This window comes from Urocitellus parryii, chromosome 8 (assembly GCF_045843805.1).
Source record: "Urocitellus parryii isolate mUroPar1 chromosome 8, mUroPar1.hap1, whole genome shotgun sequence".
NCBI classification, from domain to species: domain Eukaryota; kingdom Metazoa; phylum Chordata; class Mammalia; order Rodentia; family Sciuridae; genus Urocitellus; species Urocitellus parryii.
This window is the reverse complement of record NC_135538.1, coordinates 82,117,693-82,136,613: the sequence shown is the minus strand read 5'-3', so window position 1 is coordinate 82,136,613 and position 18,921 is coordinate 82,117,693. Positions and strand designations below refer to the sequence as shown.

Below are 18,921 nucleotides of genomic sequence, written 5' to 3'. Positions count from 1 at the left end.
TATATTCTCTCATAATTGTGGAGACAGAAGGCCCAAATTCAAGATGTTAAATGGGCCATACTCTTTCCGGGACTTCCTTGCTTCTTCCTAGTTTCTGGAAGTGCAATCCTTGGACATCTTTGGCTTGCAGCTGTAGCACCCCATCTCTGATTCTTATTATATGGTGTCTGATGTTTCTATCTTCACATCATCTTCACCGTGTGTCTATTTTTTTCTTATAAACTTACCAATTATATCAATTAGGGGCCCACCCAAATGACTTGATTAGTCATTAACTCAATTACAGCTGCAAGGGCTCTAGTCCCAAATAAAATCACATTCACAGGTAACCATATCTTTTGGGGGAACACAATTCAATCCATTCAGAATTTGATTTGTCTGCCTCCAAAGTTGCTGTTCCTTCCATTTGACTACACTGGTTCTTCCATGTATTAAAAAACAAGCATGCATCCTAAAATAATTCAAATATGGAATTCAATTTTAAAAATACTACGTTTTAAAATAAAGTTGGTACCAATTATTAATACTAACATTTTAAACAGTATAATTAACTCTTCATATTTTTAATCTGGAATGCAGATTAAAAATAACAATCATCTCAGGATATATTAATGATCAGAGTTGGAAATAGAATTTTATAACACAGTGATTCCCCAATATTTGCAGGGGATACATTCTAAGACCCCCAGTGGACAGCATGGATAATGCCAAACCCTATATATACTCTTCTTTTTCCTGTACACCCACACTATGATAAAGCTAATTTGTAAATTAGGCATGGTAAAAGATAAATTACTAACTATAAAAGTTATATATATATAATATTATATATATAACTATATATAATAAGTTACAAGAATGTGGTCTCTCAAAATATCTTATAATATAGACATTAGCAACCTCAGTACACAATGTTTTCTTTCTTTCTTGAGAACTTTCACCTTTTCACTTAAAGAGAGCACTTTATGGCTTCCTTATGGCATAATGGAATTAACAGCATCACTACTTTTATGCTTTGGGGCCACAAGTAAAATAAGAGTTACTTGAATATAATCATTGCAGCACCAGGACAGTCAATCTGATAACTCAGGTAGCTACTAAGTGCTAACTGGGGGGGTAGCATATACAGTGTGGATACTCTGGACAAAAGAATGATTCATATACCAAGCAGGATGAACAGGAGGGCACAAGACTTCACTGTGCTACTCAAAATGACATGTAATTTAAAACTCATGCATTGTTTATTTCTGGATTTTTCAATTTACTATTTTCAGACCACAACTGATCATGGGTAGCCAAAAGTGTGGAAAGTTAAACTGCAGGTAATTGAGGGGTAGGGGAAAAGATAGGATGACACATGTACAAATTTCCCCACAAATTTTTTATGTATGGCATTTAACTCATTTCTACAAACAAAAAATAATAAATTCCACCATGAAGTTTCAGATAATTAAAGCCTTACTAAGATATCAAGTTATAAAAACTTCTTAGGATATAACTGATGAAAGGACTTTGTTGGTTATGCTGCAGTCTATACACAAGGTAGATCAAAGAAATAGATAATTAACATGACTAAAGCAGGGCATTGTATTTAAGTTCCTAAAACACTTGGAATCTCAAGAGTGGTAAGCCAATGAATGACTGGTGGCTATGGGCCCCTAGGTAGCTTAAGGTTAGAGGCTGGTCACCCCAACCTTAAAAGACCAAGGCCTAATTAAAGGGTTAGAGCTTTTAGTTCCCTCTCAACATCTGGGGAAAAGAAAAAAACTGAGCCTTGAGTTGATCACCAATGGCCAGTAATTTCATCATCATTCTAACGTAATGAAACCTCCATAAAACTCACCTGGAGAGTGGTGCACCCAGAAGACCATGGAAGCTCCTTACCCCTTCCCCTATAACTCCTACTCTATGCATCTCTTCCACTTGGCTGTTCATTTGTATTCTTTGTTATATCCTTTAGTAAGAGTTCCCTTGGATTCTGTGAGCCACTCTAGCAAATAAGACAAACCCAGAGAAGGGGCATGGAAATCCTCATTTGTAGCTAGTTGATCAGACAACCTGGGACTTGTAATTGGCATCTGAAATGGGGGCTGAAGGGTAGTTTTGGTACTGAGTTCTTAACCTGTGGGGCTTGATGCTATTTTATGATAGTGTCAGAACCAAATTAAATCACAGGACACCCAGTTGGTATGTACAAAAGCATCTGATGTTAGGATCTCTTGATTGGGGAGAGGCAGGTAACCATACCTGATGTCAGAAGTGTGATGATGAATGGTGTATAAAAAGAAGAAAAATTTTTGTTTGTTTTTCCTATCAGAACACTCTACCTTCTATTCTTATTCCCCAAGCAATACTCTCCATTTCATGACCAGAGTCACTCTTTTAATAATAAGCAATTATGTCACCTATCTGTGCAAAACTGTTCTAATAGTTTCCCATGACATAGAGTATGAAAAGTCAAGGTCTTTATAGTGGCCTACATGATATAGACCCCAATGCTTTACCACTTCAACCTAATCTTTTACTATTCTCCTGGACCTCTTACCCTGCTTCAGCCATATTGGCCTCTTTGATATTCCTCTTCCTACTAAGCATGTTCCTCAAGACTCTTGCTCTTACTATTTCTTTGGCATAGGATATTCTTCCCTCAGATATCAGCATGATTTATTCCCTTACCTTGTTTTTATATCTTCACTAAATACCAATTTACTGGAGCCCTTCCTGGTTATTCTATTTAAAATTGTGAACTATCTCTCATCTCTCAACCCTTCATTTTTCTTCAGAGCACTTTTTTATCTTCCAACAGCAAATTAAGAAATGAGTAGGAGATATAAGAAAGATATTATGGATGAGTGTGGACCCTTCTTTTTATACAGATGGTGCTAAAAGAGAATATTGACCAACACCCAGAAGAAACAAAACAAGAGGTCAGAGTGCAAGGTTTGAATTCCAGCTGCTCAACTGTAAGCAAAAGACTTACAGATTCAATGTCCTCATCCAAAAAAAAAAAAAAAAGAGAGAAAGAGAATAATAACAATATAAAGTATATAAAATTATTAGCAGTGAACTCTGAAAAAAATGTCATTTTGAACCGTTTTCAATATTTAACAGAATTTAAAAAGTATGTTTTCATTTTTGAGAAATTAGAACACATTCATTTATTGAATGGATAAAAAAAGAGGTTGAAGAAAACAAAAGGAAGGTAATGATATTCAACTTTCCTTCTGTAACTTATTTAACTTATCAGTAATATCATATACCTAATTTGCTTTTCACATAAAAAAAACACAATGCCCTTTATATGAAATCAAGTTCAACAAATTACCATAATCAATTTTAAAATGTAATCATTATAAACTCATTTGCTAAATCACTAGACTCTCATACCTAGATGAGCTAGCTCTCAACTGACATATCATTTTACCACCAGATAAATCTTCCTATAACCTTGTGATACACAGACTGCTAACAACCTACTACCTCAACTTCTGTTTTACCTTTCTTCTTTAGTATAAAATTCTCATTACCAGAAAATCTTGTTATTAGAATAAAAACTATATTTTCCATCCTTCTTTGCAGCTAGCATGGCCTTGTTAGTGGAACATGGCAGCTTCCAAGAAACTTTTTAAAAAGTGCTTTATCCTTTGTTCTTCATCCTTTCTTCTATACTACTGCCCAAAGAAGGCAATCCGAACTCTAGCCTCCATCTTGAACCTTAGGCATGAGAACCAATTTCTAAAAATGTTAGAAGTAAATGGTAGAGTGAGGACTCAGTAAAACAGCCTTCTATCAGCTTCATATTAGGTTCCTAAGTCATTTAAGATCTTCATTCTCAATTACTCACTGCTAACCCAACACTAACCAATATACACTTTCCTGATTTAATACATTCACTACAAAATACCCAAGACTATTCACCAGGTAATTTGCCCTTCCTCTTATTTTCTCTATACACATTTTGATTTTCTGCCACTAGATCACTGCTCATATTAATCTCTTTTATTGGAATGCATCCAAACTTCTCTTTTATAAGCACCATTTGTCCTTCAAGTTCCAGCTCAAAGTCTTCTTCCTACATAAAGCTTTCCCTGATATAGACTGATGTCATCTTGTCTTTCTTTGAACTACTAAGATATATTCTGTGTGTGCCACTCACCCAGCGATGCTTAATCTTCCTGCTAAATGTGTTTCACCTTCCCCAAAAGATTCCAGGCTTTTTAAGATATACCTCCACTGAAAAAAAGAAAAAAAGAAGAAGAAGCCCTGTCTCCCTGTCCCCAAACATTTTCTATCATCCGCTATGGCCAGAGGCACTTTGTATACAGAAAAATGTACTATGTTTATTAAAATAATTGATTAAAATTACCACTATATATCAAGCTAAAATTCAAGGGTAGTCTGACCTAATGTTCAGACTGTAATAAAATCTGTTGAATATAACAATCCGTAAGATTTCAAAAGACACAATTATACTAAACTAATAATTTCAACCTTAAAAAGAAAGGAGGCTACTAAGTGGAAAATGGGAACATAGTTCCCTTATTTTGAAAAAGTAAAGCTTCTCAGCTGGGTGTGGTGTCACATACCTGTAATTCCCAGGACTCTAGGGGCTGAGGCAGGAGGATTACAATTTAGCAAGGCCGTAAGCAACTTGGAGAGACACTGTCTCATAAGACTTTTTTAAAAGGATGGGAATGTGGCTCAGTGGTTAAGCACCCCCAGGTTCAATCCATTGTTTAAAAATAAAAAAGTAATGTTTTTCAAATGTCAAAAGCATACAAGGCATAGTTCAAAATAATGATTGTCTGGAGACTGCCCATTAATTTAAATCCAAATTTTGAAAGAACCAGAAGCAAAATAGGACAGATATTTATAAATGAGTAGATTAGTTGAAAAAGTTAGTGTCTTTTTCAGCTTTGTTTTCCTACCACTGTAATCCTAAATCAAACTGGCACTTCTTAATAATTTTAAAATGTAGTAATTAGAGTACTTCTAAAAATATGCTCTATTCCTAAGAAAAAGACTCTGAATTTAAAGTGATAGGAAAGAATAAATTTGAAGGACATGCATTTTTTACACTGTATAGGACTGGAAAAGTTCCATTTTGAATGTAAATTTATTTAAAAGGAAATCAATATAAGACCCAAACAGGTCACTCCACAAAATGCTGAGTAATAAAGATAAATCATTTCAAGTATTAACTGGATTAAATTTAAAATGGTATTTTAAGTTCCTCTCTTGAAGTGACTATTGCATACCAAAGAATTTTTCAAGAGTCCTTTTCTAGAGGTTCCAATGTAGACAAAAGATAATGAAAGTAAAATTTGAAAAGCAACTCTCTTCAGGCTGACTGAATTTTATCTGTGACAAAGAAATTAAGAAAGATCTACCTAAACCAAGATTAATGGTAATCTTAGCTAATGTATTTTATATCTACTAAATCCACAGAGGTGGTTGAACAAAAGCAATTACCAGGAATAATTACACCTACCTCAAATGATTACTAAGGATTAGAACAAATGATTATTAAGGATTAGAAAATGTAAACTTAAACATAGTTATTTTTGTCGCAAATGCTAAATTTGATTTAAAACTCAAAGTCAAAGGCAGGCATTTCCTTCTCTAAAGAGCCAGAAAATACCCCAAGCTTTGGAGACCCTTCAAGGAACAAGGTCAAGGATTTTATGTAAGTACTTAAGTAACAAGAAAGAAAAATTTACAACAATTGTTATTAATGAAATTCAAAATATAATATTTGTGTTCAAATTTTTGTTAGCATAGGGTCTACTCATGAGAAGAACAGAATTCTTTTGGGGGGCATAATATTCCACATAATTGAAATTCAAAGCTAGCATTCCCAATCAGCAAATAGATTGCAAATGCGCATCTGTAAAATTATTTTCAGTTCCTGGGGCCACAAAACACAGTCAAGTAGGCCATATTTACTTTACCATTCTTTGATTTAAGCACTAATGTTACTTGAGAAACAAAAACATTAATACCACAAGCCTGTTAATTTCTAAGGGCTTAATGTCTTCTTTGATATAAGGAGAGCAACTAAGAACAGAGCAGGGAGGAAGAGCAGGAGAAAAAGATTAACATTAAACAGGGACGGGTGGGAGGGAAAGGGAGAGAGAAGGGAAATTGCATGGAAATGGAAGGAGACACTCATTGTTATACAAAATTACATATAAGAGGATGTGAGGGGAAAGGGAAAAAAATAAAAAAAAAACAAGGGAGAGAAATGAATTACAGTAGATGGGGTAGAGAGAGAAGATGGGAGGGGAGGGGAGGGGGAATAGTAGAGGATAGGAAAGGTAGCAGAATACAACAGTCACTAGTATGGCAATATGTAAAAACGTGGATGTGTAACTGATGTGATTCTGCAATCTGTATACAGGGTAAAAATGGGAGTTCATAACCCACTTGAATCAAATGTATGAAAAATGATATGTCAAGAGCTTTGTAATACTTTGTTTGAACAACCAATAATAAAAAAAAAAAATTCTAAGGGCTTGTTTTTTTTAGCAACTTCAATCAATTTGAGTATTAAAATTGTCAAATGCCCCCCCCCCCTTTTTGGAGAGAAAAAGAGTAGGATTTATTCAAGTGAGGGGGAAAAAAAAGAGACAGAAATCCCACGGGGATCCAACAGGGGTTATCCAAAATGCTTAATCTTTAACAATCATTTATAAAAAGCAATTTATCCTTCCTTGACTCTTAGCTAAAGAATAAGTATAAACAAAGATCACTAATGCAGGTGGAAAAATCTTATCTTAAAAATTTTACAACCTAAGAATTCAAGTTACACAGGAGTAAAAACATAGATAAAAATATGTTTTTATCAGAAAACAGAAGTTAATTAGGATAAAATAACTGAGTGGACTAAATGAAATAATAATAAAATGGGAGTTTATCATATAGGAGAGTAAAGCTAATCCATTAAAATTTCATGAAAATTTACTGTGAACACTTTTGACAATATTAATTGGAAGTAAATGTTCAGTTTCTAAATTAATTCTGAATCTGAATAACATCCTCATTTGATTCTAAACATTAATTAATTTTTTGACTTTTTTGAGACAGGCTCTTACTATGCAGCTCAGCTGGCCTTGAATTCCTAAACTCACCCTCCCTCAGCCTCTCTAAGTAGCTAGGACTACAGGCCAACCATTAATTTAAAACTATGTAACTTTATACAGTTAAAAGTTTTTTCAAAAGTTAAGATAACCCCATGTTATGGTTTGGATATGAGGTGTCCTCCCAAAAGCTCACTATGAAGCAACACAAAAAGGTTCAGAGGAGAAATGATTGGGTTGTAAGAGTCTTAACCCAATTAGTGAATTAATTCCCTGATAGGGATTAACTGAATGGCAACAGAAGTGGGTAGGGTATGGCTGCAGGAGGTGGGACTTGGGGCATGGCTATGAGGTATATATTTTGTATCTGGAGCAGGCCGATTCACTCTCTCTCTGCTTTCAGATAACTACATGAGCTGCTTTCCTTCACCACAATCTTCCACCATAATGTTCAGCCTCACCTAAAGCCCCAGGGAATGCAGCCGGTTCTAAGGACTGAGATCATTGAAACCATGAGCCCCTAAATAAAACTTTCCCCCTCTACAATCATTCTGGTCAGATCTTTTAGTCACAGCAGCAAAAAAAAGCTGACTAAAACACCCTACTATCTTTTTCAAGTTAGCTCCATAACTCAGCTTCACCAAGAACCCTAAACTAGAAAAGCATGACCTTTGCTGTGGAAGTATGTGCCTGACTCTTACAGTTGCCAAATTAAAGGAAATACTCATTCCTTACTCCCAATAAAAAATGAGATAGTAAATCCTAGTGTTAAGATAATATGTAAAATATTTTCTTAACAATAAAATTAAAAACTGAGTTTTCTAAAAGCCTCATTTTATTTATCTTATAAAATCTAAAAACCAACAAAATACATAAACCTGACAAGGGGAGAAAGGAAATAAGCTGCCAAATATAGACATTAAAATGCCAAGCTATTTTTTTTTAAACACCCTTTTCAGGTTAGTTTAGATTTATAAGAGCAGTAAGTTTTTAGTAAAACAATTCTGGAAAAATGAAATATTCACTGATTTTGCCTTAAAATTTTGGGTTTTTTGACCGTAGCACATTAAACTAAGTACTTTGATTTAAAAAGTCTCCTTTGCCCTAGTAATCTCAATTAAAACAGCAATGAGGTTTTCAAACTTTAAAAAATAAAGAAACTGAAGATGCAAACAACACAGTAACAAGTGAATGCTGGCCAGAATGTCTCATTAACCATTTATTTTTTTCTTTTTGTACTGGGGATTGAACCCATGGGCACTTTATCACTAGTCCTCAGCCCTTTTTATTTTTTAAAATCTTCTGTTGTTATTTTTTATGTGGTGATGGGGATTGAACCCAGGGCCACATGCATGCTAGGCAAGTGCTTTACCACTGAGCTATCTCCCTAGCCCCCTCTTTCTATTTTTTATTTTGAGACAAGGTCTCACTAAATTGCTAAGGCTGGCCTCAAACTTATGAGCCTCCTGCCTCAGACTCTTGAATCAACTGGGATTAGAGGGATGTGCCACAGCACCCAGCAAACCATTTACTTTCAATAACCCTCAACATACTTTAAACTAATGGTTCCAAAAAGTAGAGGGGTTGGAGATGTAGCCTACTGCATGCTTGATGTCCTGAGTTCAATTCCCAGCACAAAAACAAAAAAGTGCAGACAGACAAATGTGTATTTTGGGAAAGCTTCCAAGGTTTTTCTAATAATTCCAGATCCAATTCAGAAACACTTCACTACATATTTAATGCTAACACTTTTAAGTATATATAGATTATCTCTGCATAACTGTATGTCAATATTAGTACAAAATTCCAAGTTATTACTAATTTTTATTTCCTCTAGTTCCAAAGGTGATACAATGTGAATACACGGCACTTTTTAAATCACATTAAAGTTGGAAGTCACAGAATTTTAAAGTTGAAAAAAATCTTAGAGATAATCTAAACTGATTATTTTGATTCATCAAGAAACTAGACTCAAAAAACATGGTTAGGATCTCAAACTAGAGAGTGAGACTGGAACTTCAACTGTAATACCCTGACTCAACTTCAGTGCTCTTTTGACCAGACCAAGCTGCAGCATTTATCTCAGGCAACTTTAAATTGGAACTGCACATGAGAACAATCTAAGAAATTTCCATTTTGCCAGTATTTACTGTTAAAAAAAATTTAGAAGCCAAAAGTTATAAAGAGGGCCGGGGCTATAGCTTAGTGGAAGAATGCTTGCCTAGCACATAAGGCACCAGGTTTGATCCTAAGCACCATATAAAAATAAATAAATAAATAGATAGATAGATAAATGTATTGTGTCCACCTACAACTTAAAAAAATATTTTTAACAGATGTGATTTTGCAATCTGTATTTGGGGTAAAAATGGGAGTTCAAAACCCAATTGAGTCAAATGTATGAAAGATGATATATCATGAGCTCTGTAATGTTTTGAACAATCAATAAAAAAATATTTTTAAAGTTTAAAAAAAGTTAAATATTTAATTTCATATAATTTGTAAATAATCATTCATATAAAATTCCACATTATTGCTACTTTCTCCTTAATATCAAGAAATTTAAATAAGATGATTCAAATTTTTAATGTTAAATTATTTTTAACTTCTTCTACTATCATTTAGCACTGCAGGAGGATCTTAGTATAGTGTGAAAGCTTTAAATTGGGAAACAAGATAGTGGATTTCTGTCTCAATTTTATAATTTATCTAGTTTACAGTCAAATTTCAACCTCTCTGACTCCATTTCTCATCTCATGGTTAAGGATCATCATTACTTAGTGCCAGACTAGTATCTATGTTGCTTCTAATACTGATCTTAAGAGAAATTAAGTAAATTTTCCAAAAATCTCAGCTACTTAATTTGCTGAGCTGGAATTTAACCCAACTCTGCCTGACTCTAGCTACTAGAGTCATGGTCTTCACATTTCACCATGTTACTCAAATCTTGATATAATGTGTGATCATAGTGTGGTTGTGAGAAATGCTTGGGTTGAGAAGTGCTTCAGATTTCAATTTTTTGGATTTTGGAATATTCTCATAGACTTCACCAGTTGAGCATCCCTACTCAGGATGAAATCCAACACTTCAAAATTCCAAAGTTTTTGAGTATACCACATAACATACCTAAAAAGTTTCAGATTTTGGAGCATTTTAAACTACATGTACAAAACTATTAGGGAGACACAGACATAAAAATGCATACTGAAAAAATATACTGCAACATGTTATTAAACTGAAAATGATTTTTAGTAAAGGATTTAAAAACTAGTTATGCTATACATACTATTCATATTACTGTTATTAACAGTGAAGTAAGCACTGTAAAATTAAAAATAGTTCGCTCTTGCTTTTAGAGGTAACACTTTAAATTAAACTGGAAACAAAGAATCCCTACTTCCTAGTTAAAAATAAAATTATCCTGAAAGCCCCATTAAATCACATACAACATTTATTTTAAAAAAGCTTGTGGGGCCAAGAACAGTGGTGCACACCTGTAATCCCAGTGACTCCAGAGGCTGAGGCAAGAGGATGGCAAGTTTGAGACCAAACCCTGCAACTTAAAGAGGACTTAAGCAATTTAACCATGTCTCAAAATTTTAAATAAATAAACAAATAAATAAAAAGTAAAAAGGGCCAGGGATGTAGCTCAGTAGTAAAGTGTCCCTTGGTTCAACCCAAAAAAAATTTTTTTAAAAAAAAGTGTGCAAGGATATATACATATGTACAGAAATGAAAAAAAAGGTTAAGATTACTTGTTATCAGGTCTTGCCTTTTCAAACATATAAAACACGCTAGGATATGAAAGAAGAGAGAATAGAACAAATGTTTAATGAATGTACAGTATTTACATCTATCAACAATTCTTCACCACTGCAGATGGATACAGATACTGTTATTGCTGCAGACAGAAACCAAAATGCTTCCCCAATAAAGTTTTTCTGTCGTGTCTTGTATAAGAAAAATGTTAATTAAAAACAAAACCAGTAAAATGTTTAATAATGCACAGCTTATTCAGTATACTATCACTAACTCTATGAAGTTTAAAAAGTCATGGGAGAATGTGCAGCATAATTACAAACACTGCCTCAACGCAAAACCAGAATTGAAGTTTCAGGTTATGTTTTACTTATGTCATGCCCTACATGTAATAACACTGAATTAGCTCAAAATGAAAGGTACTGTGCATACTTGGAACTACTCAAATGTCCTAATGTGTGACCTGGTAACATACGACTTGACTTTACATAAGAAGCATCAAAACTCTAGGACTCTGGGTCCTTTTCTCAAAAATGGCCACGGTGTAATATCTGTGTCCCGGGATAATGCCCACACAAGTAATGACACTCTCACCCGTTAACTCCCTCGGGTTACAGCTAGACATAACTTTTCCTCCCACTTCTCTTTTCACCTCGCTGAAAAACACCCTAACTCCTAAGCGTTCTTCACCGGACTCACTTCCTACTTTAAACATTCACTCCGTTTCTAACCGTGTAAATCACGGGTGGGAAGCAGCTAAGATAAAACTGCGAATTCTGAACACCCGCCAATACAGAAAGAAAACAAACAGGACGGAGGGGAGGGGGAGGACGGGACCCGCCAGTCCCCCTCGGGAGAGCTAAGGTAGGAGGGGGCGGGAGCTGAAGACCCGGCCTCCGGTGACGCCAACTCTCCCGCTCCCTCCACTCACCTCGATCTCGCGGATGTTGTTGGAGGTGACGAAGATGCCGATGCCAATGGGGATGAAGATGAGGCCGATGATGAAGAAGGTAGGTAGCACCGTGCCCGCAGTAAGGAAGGGCTGCCAAGCGGGCAGCCTTTGCTGTTTGAAGGCCGTGTTATCCGGCCTCCGAGTTTTCGTGGTGCCCCCAGGAGCAGACGGGGGTCCACCGTCCACTTCATCCTTCGCATTATAGTTCATTGCCATCGACCCCCGGGATGCGGCGCCGCGACTTGCAGGTGAACTACCCAGGGGACCCGGCTGCTGACCCTGACAGGAGACGCGCAGGCGCCGCTGCCGCCGCCGGCACTGACACCAGAGAAGCGGAAGAGGCGGGACACTTTCGCAGACGACTGCCGACCGGAAGCGGGAGTCGGCTGGAGACGCCGGAGTAGGGGAGAGAGGAAGAAGGGAGAAGGCTGAGGGACAAGGGGAGGGGAAAGGGGTGGAGGATAGAAGAGGGAGGGAAACGCCGGACGCACCCTGATCATCTGATCAGCTGCCCTGTGACGACAAATTGTGGGCCTCTGGCCCTGGAGCGTGTGGTTACGTTGGCGCATGCGCGGCGCTGGGGGCACTGGGGTCTCTGCGCTTGCGCCATAGACGCGTCTTCGCTCTTGGGGCTGCTGGCTCTGTTGGCGCACAACTGCCTGTTCCTATGGTTAACATAGCGACATCAAGCCTAGGTGGCAGGCTCTACCATCTAGCTGAGCCATCCTTGTCAGCGACTGAGAGGTCTCTGGTGGCTTCTGCTCTAGACAGCTTTTAAAAGACCACACTCGAGGGATGCTGAGCCATGTGTAATTGGCAGTATTTGCTTGGGATGCAATTATCAATTTAAACTAAGGTGTGTGAAATTTAACCCTTTATTCTAAAGTCAAGAATTGATACTGAGATTCGGTTAACCCTATGATTTTGCTTCACATTCTTCTCCTCACATTTTTCCTCCATTGATGGTCTTCGCTTGGCCCCTTCTCTGTCTGCCATTCCCTTGCACATTAGTGTAGGAAGTCTTTTGAAATAAGTTATGGCTTTTTTATTGTTGATTATAAAAAGCTGAACATACACCATTATGTAAATGAGATCCTACATACTTAAAAACTGCCAAGGAAATATGATATCAAAATGGACTAAATCAGAAGACCAAAAGTAGTATACAGACTAAAAATGTACAGCTCAACAAAAAAACTATATAATGGTAACCTCCAATGGATGGATGATTTTTTTTTCTGTTTATTTGCGTTTTTCTGTATTTTCCAAAATTTATTCAGTAAGCATTTATTATTTGTAAAATTTAAAAAATTATTACGGGGGCTGGGGATGTGGCTCAAGCGGTAGCGCATGCGTGCGGACCGGGTTCGAGCCTCAGCACCACATACAAAGATGTTGTGTCTGCCGAAAGCTAAAAAATAAATATTAAAATTCTCTCTCTCTCTCCTCTCTTAAAAAAAAAATATATTACGTGCAGCCCACATTATTACTGTCTTTGGAATCTAAACCAGTCAATAAATCACATCATATCAAAATGAATACCCAAACTTTATTTTTTCAAGGCTTTGTCTACAGTTAGGCTGCTGGAAGGTAAACCTAGAAAGGGAAACTAAGGAGTATTTGATATTCATAATTTATAATTAAATGCTTTTCTCAAAATGTCCACGAGTCTCAAGCATGTGATCCAATCAAAAAATTTTTGTGAGTTTAGAGGAGAATGAATAATGAGTACCTTCTAATGACACTAGCTTGGTTTGGCTCTTCATAATGTTTGTTATCTCTCAAATTCTTAGCACCACTAAAATTCAAATTTAGGCTCAAATGGAAAACAGTATGTCACAGTTAATGAAGAAGGCGTAAACTTTTAATTTTCTAAGTTCTGTTGGTTAGTAAAAGTGTAGGTTGCAATGTTAGACATAATTAAAAAGTTTAAGTTTTTTTTTCTCCCCACTTTTGCCTATATCATCCACTCACTAAATGTGATAGTTCCTTTTGTGTGTGTGTGGTGCTGGGGATTGAATCTAGGGCCTTGTGTATGCAAGGTAAGCACTCTACTAACTGGGCTATAAACCCAGCCCATGATAGTTCCTTAACTGCTTACGAATCTGTATAAATGGTGAGTTACAGTCCATCTTTCTTACTCATGACTTCTGCATCCACAATTCAACCAACCACGGAGCAAAAATGCTCAGAAAAAAAAAAAAATTTCATCTGTGTTAAACATGCAGACTTTTTTCTCCATCATTATTCCCTAAACAGTACCATAAAATAACTATGTACATAGCATTTAGAATTTACATGAATTAGGTATAATAGGTTATATTAGGTATAATTCAATGTAGTATATGGGAGAATATGCACAGGTTATATTGTAAATATTATACCATTTTATGATGTACTTGAGCATTCAAGGATTTGATTATCCACAGGGGTGCCGGAACCTATTCCCTTCAAATAATGAAGGGCAAACTATATTTTGCCTTAAGGTCTTTTGTTGTTTTTTTGGTGACTTAAGTGATTTTATTTAGGCAGCTTTTCATCTCTGTGATCAAAAGACCTGACAAGAACAAAATAGAAGAGGAAAAGTTTATTTTGGCTCATGGTTTCAAAGGTTTCATTCATGGTGAGTGAACTCCATAACTCTGGGCCTAAGGTGAGGCAGAGCATCCTAGCAGAAGGGCATGGCAGAGGAAAGCAGCTCAGGACATGACAAACGGAAGCAGAAAGCTCCACTCATCAAAAACAAAATATCCCAAAAGTCATGCCTCTGGTGACCTACCTCCTCCAGCCACATTTCACATTGATATGGACTAACTGGGAGGACACTGCCTAGTGTCCTCCCAGTTAGTCCATATCAATGGATTACTCCATTGACTAGATTACAACTCTCACAATCCAGCCATATTACCCTTGAACATTCCTTGCACATGAACACTTGGGGAACACCTCATATCTCAACCATAATAAGTGATCATGTATTTATGTGTTTCCTTTTTCTTTAATATTTTGTTCATAGGAAAGATTAACTTCTTTCTTTAACTAGAAATTCCATTTTGAATGAAATAAATTTGTAGAACTGAAATCTTAGATTATTATCTTAAACTTACATTTTCAAATGAGGTACAAGTGGATGAAATTACTTTCCCACATCTCTTGATATTCCTCTATTTTCTTTCCAGTATTTTGCTATCACAATATGCTTCTTTACCCAGCTAAAAATTTTTTCACCTCTACATAATAATAGGAACTCAGGATTTTTATTATTTTCTTGCTCACATGTTGTTTTATGATAGTCCTTACTAGGTAGTTTTTTGCTTATTTGCGGAAATAGGAGTTGTTGTTGTTGTTTGTTTGTTTTAGGTTGTTCATCATTTCAGGGGCAACAAAAAAGAATAATTGGTCTCACAGTTGATTATCAGTATATACATTTTTGAACTAGTGGTTAGAAGTGACCCTTGTGTGTATGTATATGTTGGAACATTTAGATAATATTTGTATTTAAATGATGGTTAACTTGCTTTTTCTTATAAAAGTGGAGCTTATGTGGATAAATTATACTTATTAATGCTATCAGGTCAATATAACAAGTGTGCAATGAATACATGAGCTCAAATATAAAAATAAATCTGAAATGATAGAATAGATACAAACCCAACTATCCAAAAAATATAGGTTTTTAGGTTTTTGAGGGGGAAGATTTATACAGTTTTCATCTTTCAGTTTAATTGCTGTGTTATATCACTGAACCAGAAACATCAAAGAAAAGACAGAAGAAAAATTTGGGCAACTTGAGGAAGGAGAAACTAAAACTAGTCTTTTTTTATTTTTTGGCCAAACTGCCACACAGATTTGCATGTTCATCTTCTTTGAATATTTGATGCTACTGTAGCTCTCTAGCTTCTAACCATATATTCAAACTATTTCATTCACATCTGTAACTTGAAGTTGTTTAGGAAAGTTGATTTAAGAAATGTGTCATAGTTTTTACAGCATGAGTTTCAGAGAAAGGGACTGAAAATAGTTGGAATTGTGTTCAGTACTTTTTTCACTCTACCCTTCCACCTCAATTCAATCAACCATAGCAGCTTAGAAAACTTTAATGAGACTAAATAGTATTTTTTATTATCTCAGAGAACTTTCAGGAGAGTGATATAGCATTTGTATAATAAATTTCTTGTATTTATTGCATCAGAGGTTAATCCAAATTGATTTTGCAAAATTACCTTTAAAATTAACCTTTTCCTGATTTTCATGTAGTGTAGTATTGCATTCTTTCACTTAGACATTTAGAAATCTTTTATTTTCACACTGACAGATTATCTCATTGGTAGTATAATTAAAGATTTTACAAGTTCTTAAATAATCAGTAATCCAAAATAGTAGTCAAACAAGATATTTTCATGCTTAGTACCATCAGAGGAAAAAGCCGTGACACCAAAATTCTTTAGTGAACAGCCTAGGATCTTTGTGTTAAAAGGGAAATAAGGTTTTATTTCTCATGATTCCATATTTCTTTAAATGAAAGAATGTAATTCTAATGAGACCTCAGACTTCATGGCTTCCACTACATAGAATTTCTCAGTTGATTACATCCCCATGGCACATATTCAGTAGATGCCATCAATTATAAATAAGGTCTTATCTTCAAATATGTTGCCATCTCTGGATTGACAGCCAGCTAACATCTGTTACATATATAACAGAGAAAATAATTATTTAAAAAGGAAGGGTAGAGGAAGGAAGAGGCTCAGCTTACATGTAAGAATTCATCAAGAAATATAAGAAAGTAGATCTTTCAAAAATCATTCTGTGTTTATTATATTTGGGCCATTTTTTAGCTTTATTTTAAACTTACATTTTTCTGGTTTTCCAAATGTTAACTGTTTGGAAGTCCCAAGAGGGGTAGATGCATTTCATCATGGTTTCTTCAAAGACCTGAGACACTACTGCCTATGAAGGTATTCATTGTTTTAAAATAACTCCAACATATTCTTGAAGGATAACCTTTAAAAAAACGATATTAAATGTAAAAGTTGACTTTATTGAATCTCAGATGTGAACAACTTTTTTATTCACTGGCACTAAAGACCAAGGGCTTCCCTCTGACCAGTACTCCATGAGACACAAAAGAAGAGTCCAACAGACTGTTCCATATCATTTTTATTGTCATTGATTCCTCTGGGCAGAGTAATGTATACTCACTATTATCACATTCTTAACTCACTCAGCAAACCGCCGCTCTCTGACCTGAGACCCAACTCCACTGAAACTGTCTTGTTAGTAAATTCCCACTCATCTTCCAAGATTCAGGTTTGTAGCCAATTTAAGGAATAGTTCTTTGACCCTTGGAATGGAGCTAAGCTGTCCTCTGAGTTCAAGGCAACTTATTCATATCTCCATCCTTGCAGAAATAGCTGTTTACATCAGTCTTGCTTACGAGATATAAGTTCCTCAAGGTCAGAGATTGTTTTTATTCATTTCTGAAGTTCTAACATTTGGCAAAGTGCCTAGGACAAACATGGTGCTTAGTAAATCTTGTTGAACAGACGTGACCTCCTTACATTTTAGTGGGAAAAATCACTTTCCAGCAAACAATTGAAATACAGTGAGGTCAGTGCCCTATAAGATGAGTGTACAAAGGGTTATATGAGCTCCAAAGAAGTGAGGAAAAGGGTTCTAAAGTCAGAATGATACTGTGGTTCTCCACTGAGTAAACAATAGATTTAAAAATAAAGAGAAAGTTGAGCTTTATATTATATATATTTTGTCCACAATACATATTATTAATACTGTGCAAGACCATGTTACTGTGGGTGATCGTGTTCTTAAGATTTTATCAGCTTGTTGTTGCCATTAAAACTGACATCACCAGTGGTCTCCATTTATGTTTGTTAGCTTATATAGTCCTTTTGTCTCACTGCCTATTGGCACCAGTGTTCCATGTGGGAACAAGTGGTTGGCATCTGTGATATGAAAATGAATGAAAACCCTCTCCTGTTAAAGTAGTATAGAATATCTGGTAGCCTGCTTAGGGCCCTTTGTCCTAATACAGGTTGTCTTCCTTTACAAGTAGTGATTATTGAGGATCTTTCCTTGTTTAGTTCAGATGATCTCCTTCTAAAATCTTAAATATGGCATAGAGGTTTCTGCAAAGTCAGCACCAACAACCAGAACAATTTGATGAAGAAGATATGGCCCAGGATACCCTGACTGAAGTACTGCTTCCAAAGAAGGAATCCAATGGAGTTAAAAGTCAAAAATTAGGTACCTATAAAACACCCTTCCATTTGACTAAATGTATGACTTGCTATCAAGGAGATGGAGAACTGTGTGCAGAGAGAAAGACTAAAAAGAGAAGGTGGATGTGCTTATAGAAAAAAAATCTGTGAAGATTGGGTGAAAGACAGGGCTGAGGAAAGAAATGTGTGAAAAGGCTTCTTCCTAGCAATAATTTCTTTTCTTTTCTTTTTTTTTTAAATGTAACACTTTTTTTTGTTTTGTTTTGTTTTTTATGAGAGAGAGAGAGAGAGAGAGAGAGAGAGAGAGAGAGATTTTTTAAAAATATTTATTTATTTTAGTTCTAGGCAGACACAACATCTTTGTTTTGTATGTGGTGCTGAGGATTGAACCCGGGCCGCACACATGCCAGGCGAGCGTGCTACCACTTGAGCCACATCCCCAGCCCAGCAATAATTTCTTTAAAAAAAATGTACCCAGGGATGGAGGTGTAGCTCAGTGGTAGAGCACATGCTGAGCACTTACAATACACTGGGTTCAGTCCCCAGCACCAAAAAAAAAAAAAAAAAAAAAAAAAAATTCAGTATCCTGTATTCACTGTGAGGAATATGTAAGATATATAAGTCTTCCTTTTAAAAAGTACAAGTTGGCTGTGGTGGTGCATGCCGGTATACCCACATACTTGGGAGGCTGGGGCTGGAGCATTACTTGAGCCTACAAGTTCAAGACCAGCCTGGGTCACATTGTGAAACCACATCTCAAAACAAACAAACAAAAAACTAGGGAAACAGATGTACCCACCAATGCTAGTTGCTATAGCTTGAATTTAATGGTACCCATGGGCTCAAATGTTGAAAGCTTTTTCCCTGGCCCACGAAAAACTATTGGAAATCT

General features: G+C 35.9%; 1 protein-coding gene across 1 annotated transcript in view; it reads right to left on the bottom strand.

Annotated features, from left to right (window-relative positions):
* The window catches only part of Tmem30a (transmembrane protein 30A), a 29,894-nt gene extending 17,684 nt beyond the window's left edge, over positions 1-12,210 (bottom strand). Inside the window, exon 1 of the mRNA XM_026409528.2 lies at positions 11,770-12,210. Coding sequence (XP_026265313.1) covers positions 11,770-12,006 — 237 coding nt within the window. The 5' untranslated portion in view covers positions 12,007-12,210. The remainder of the gene's footprint in view (positions 1-11,769) is intronic.
* Positions 12,211-18,921: the final 6,711 nt, after the last annotated feature.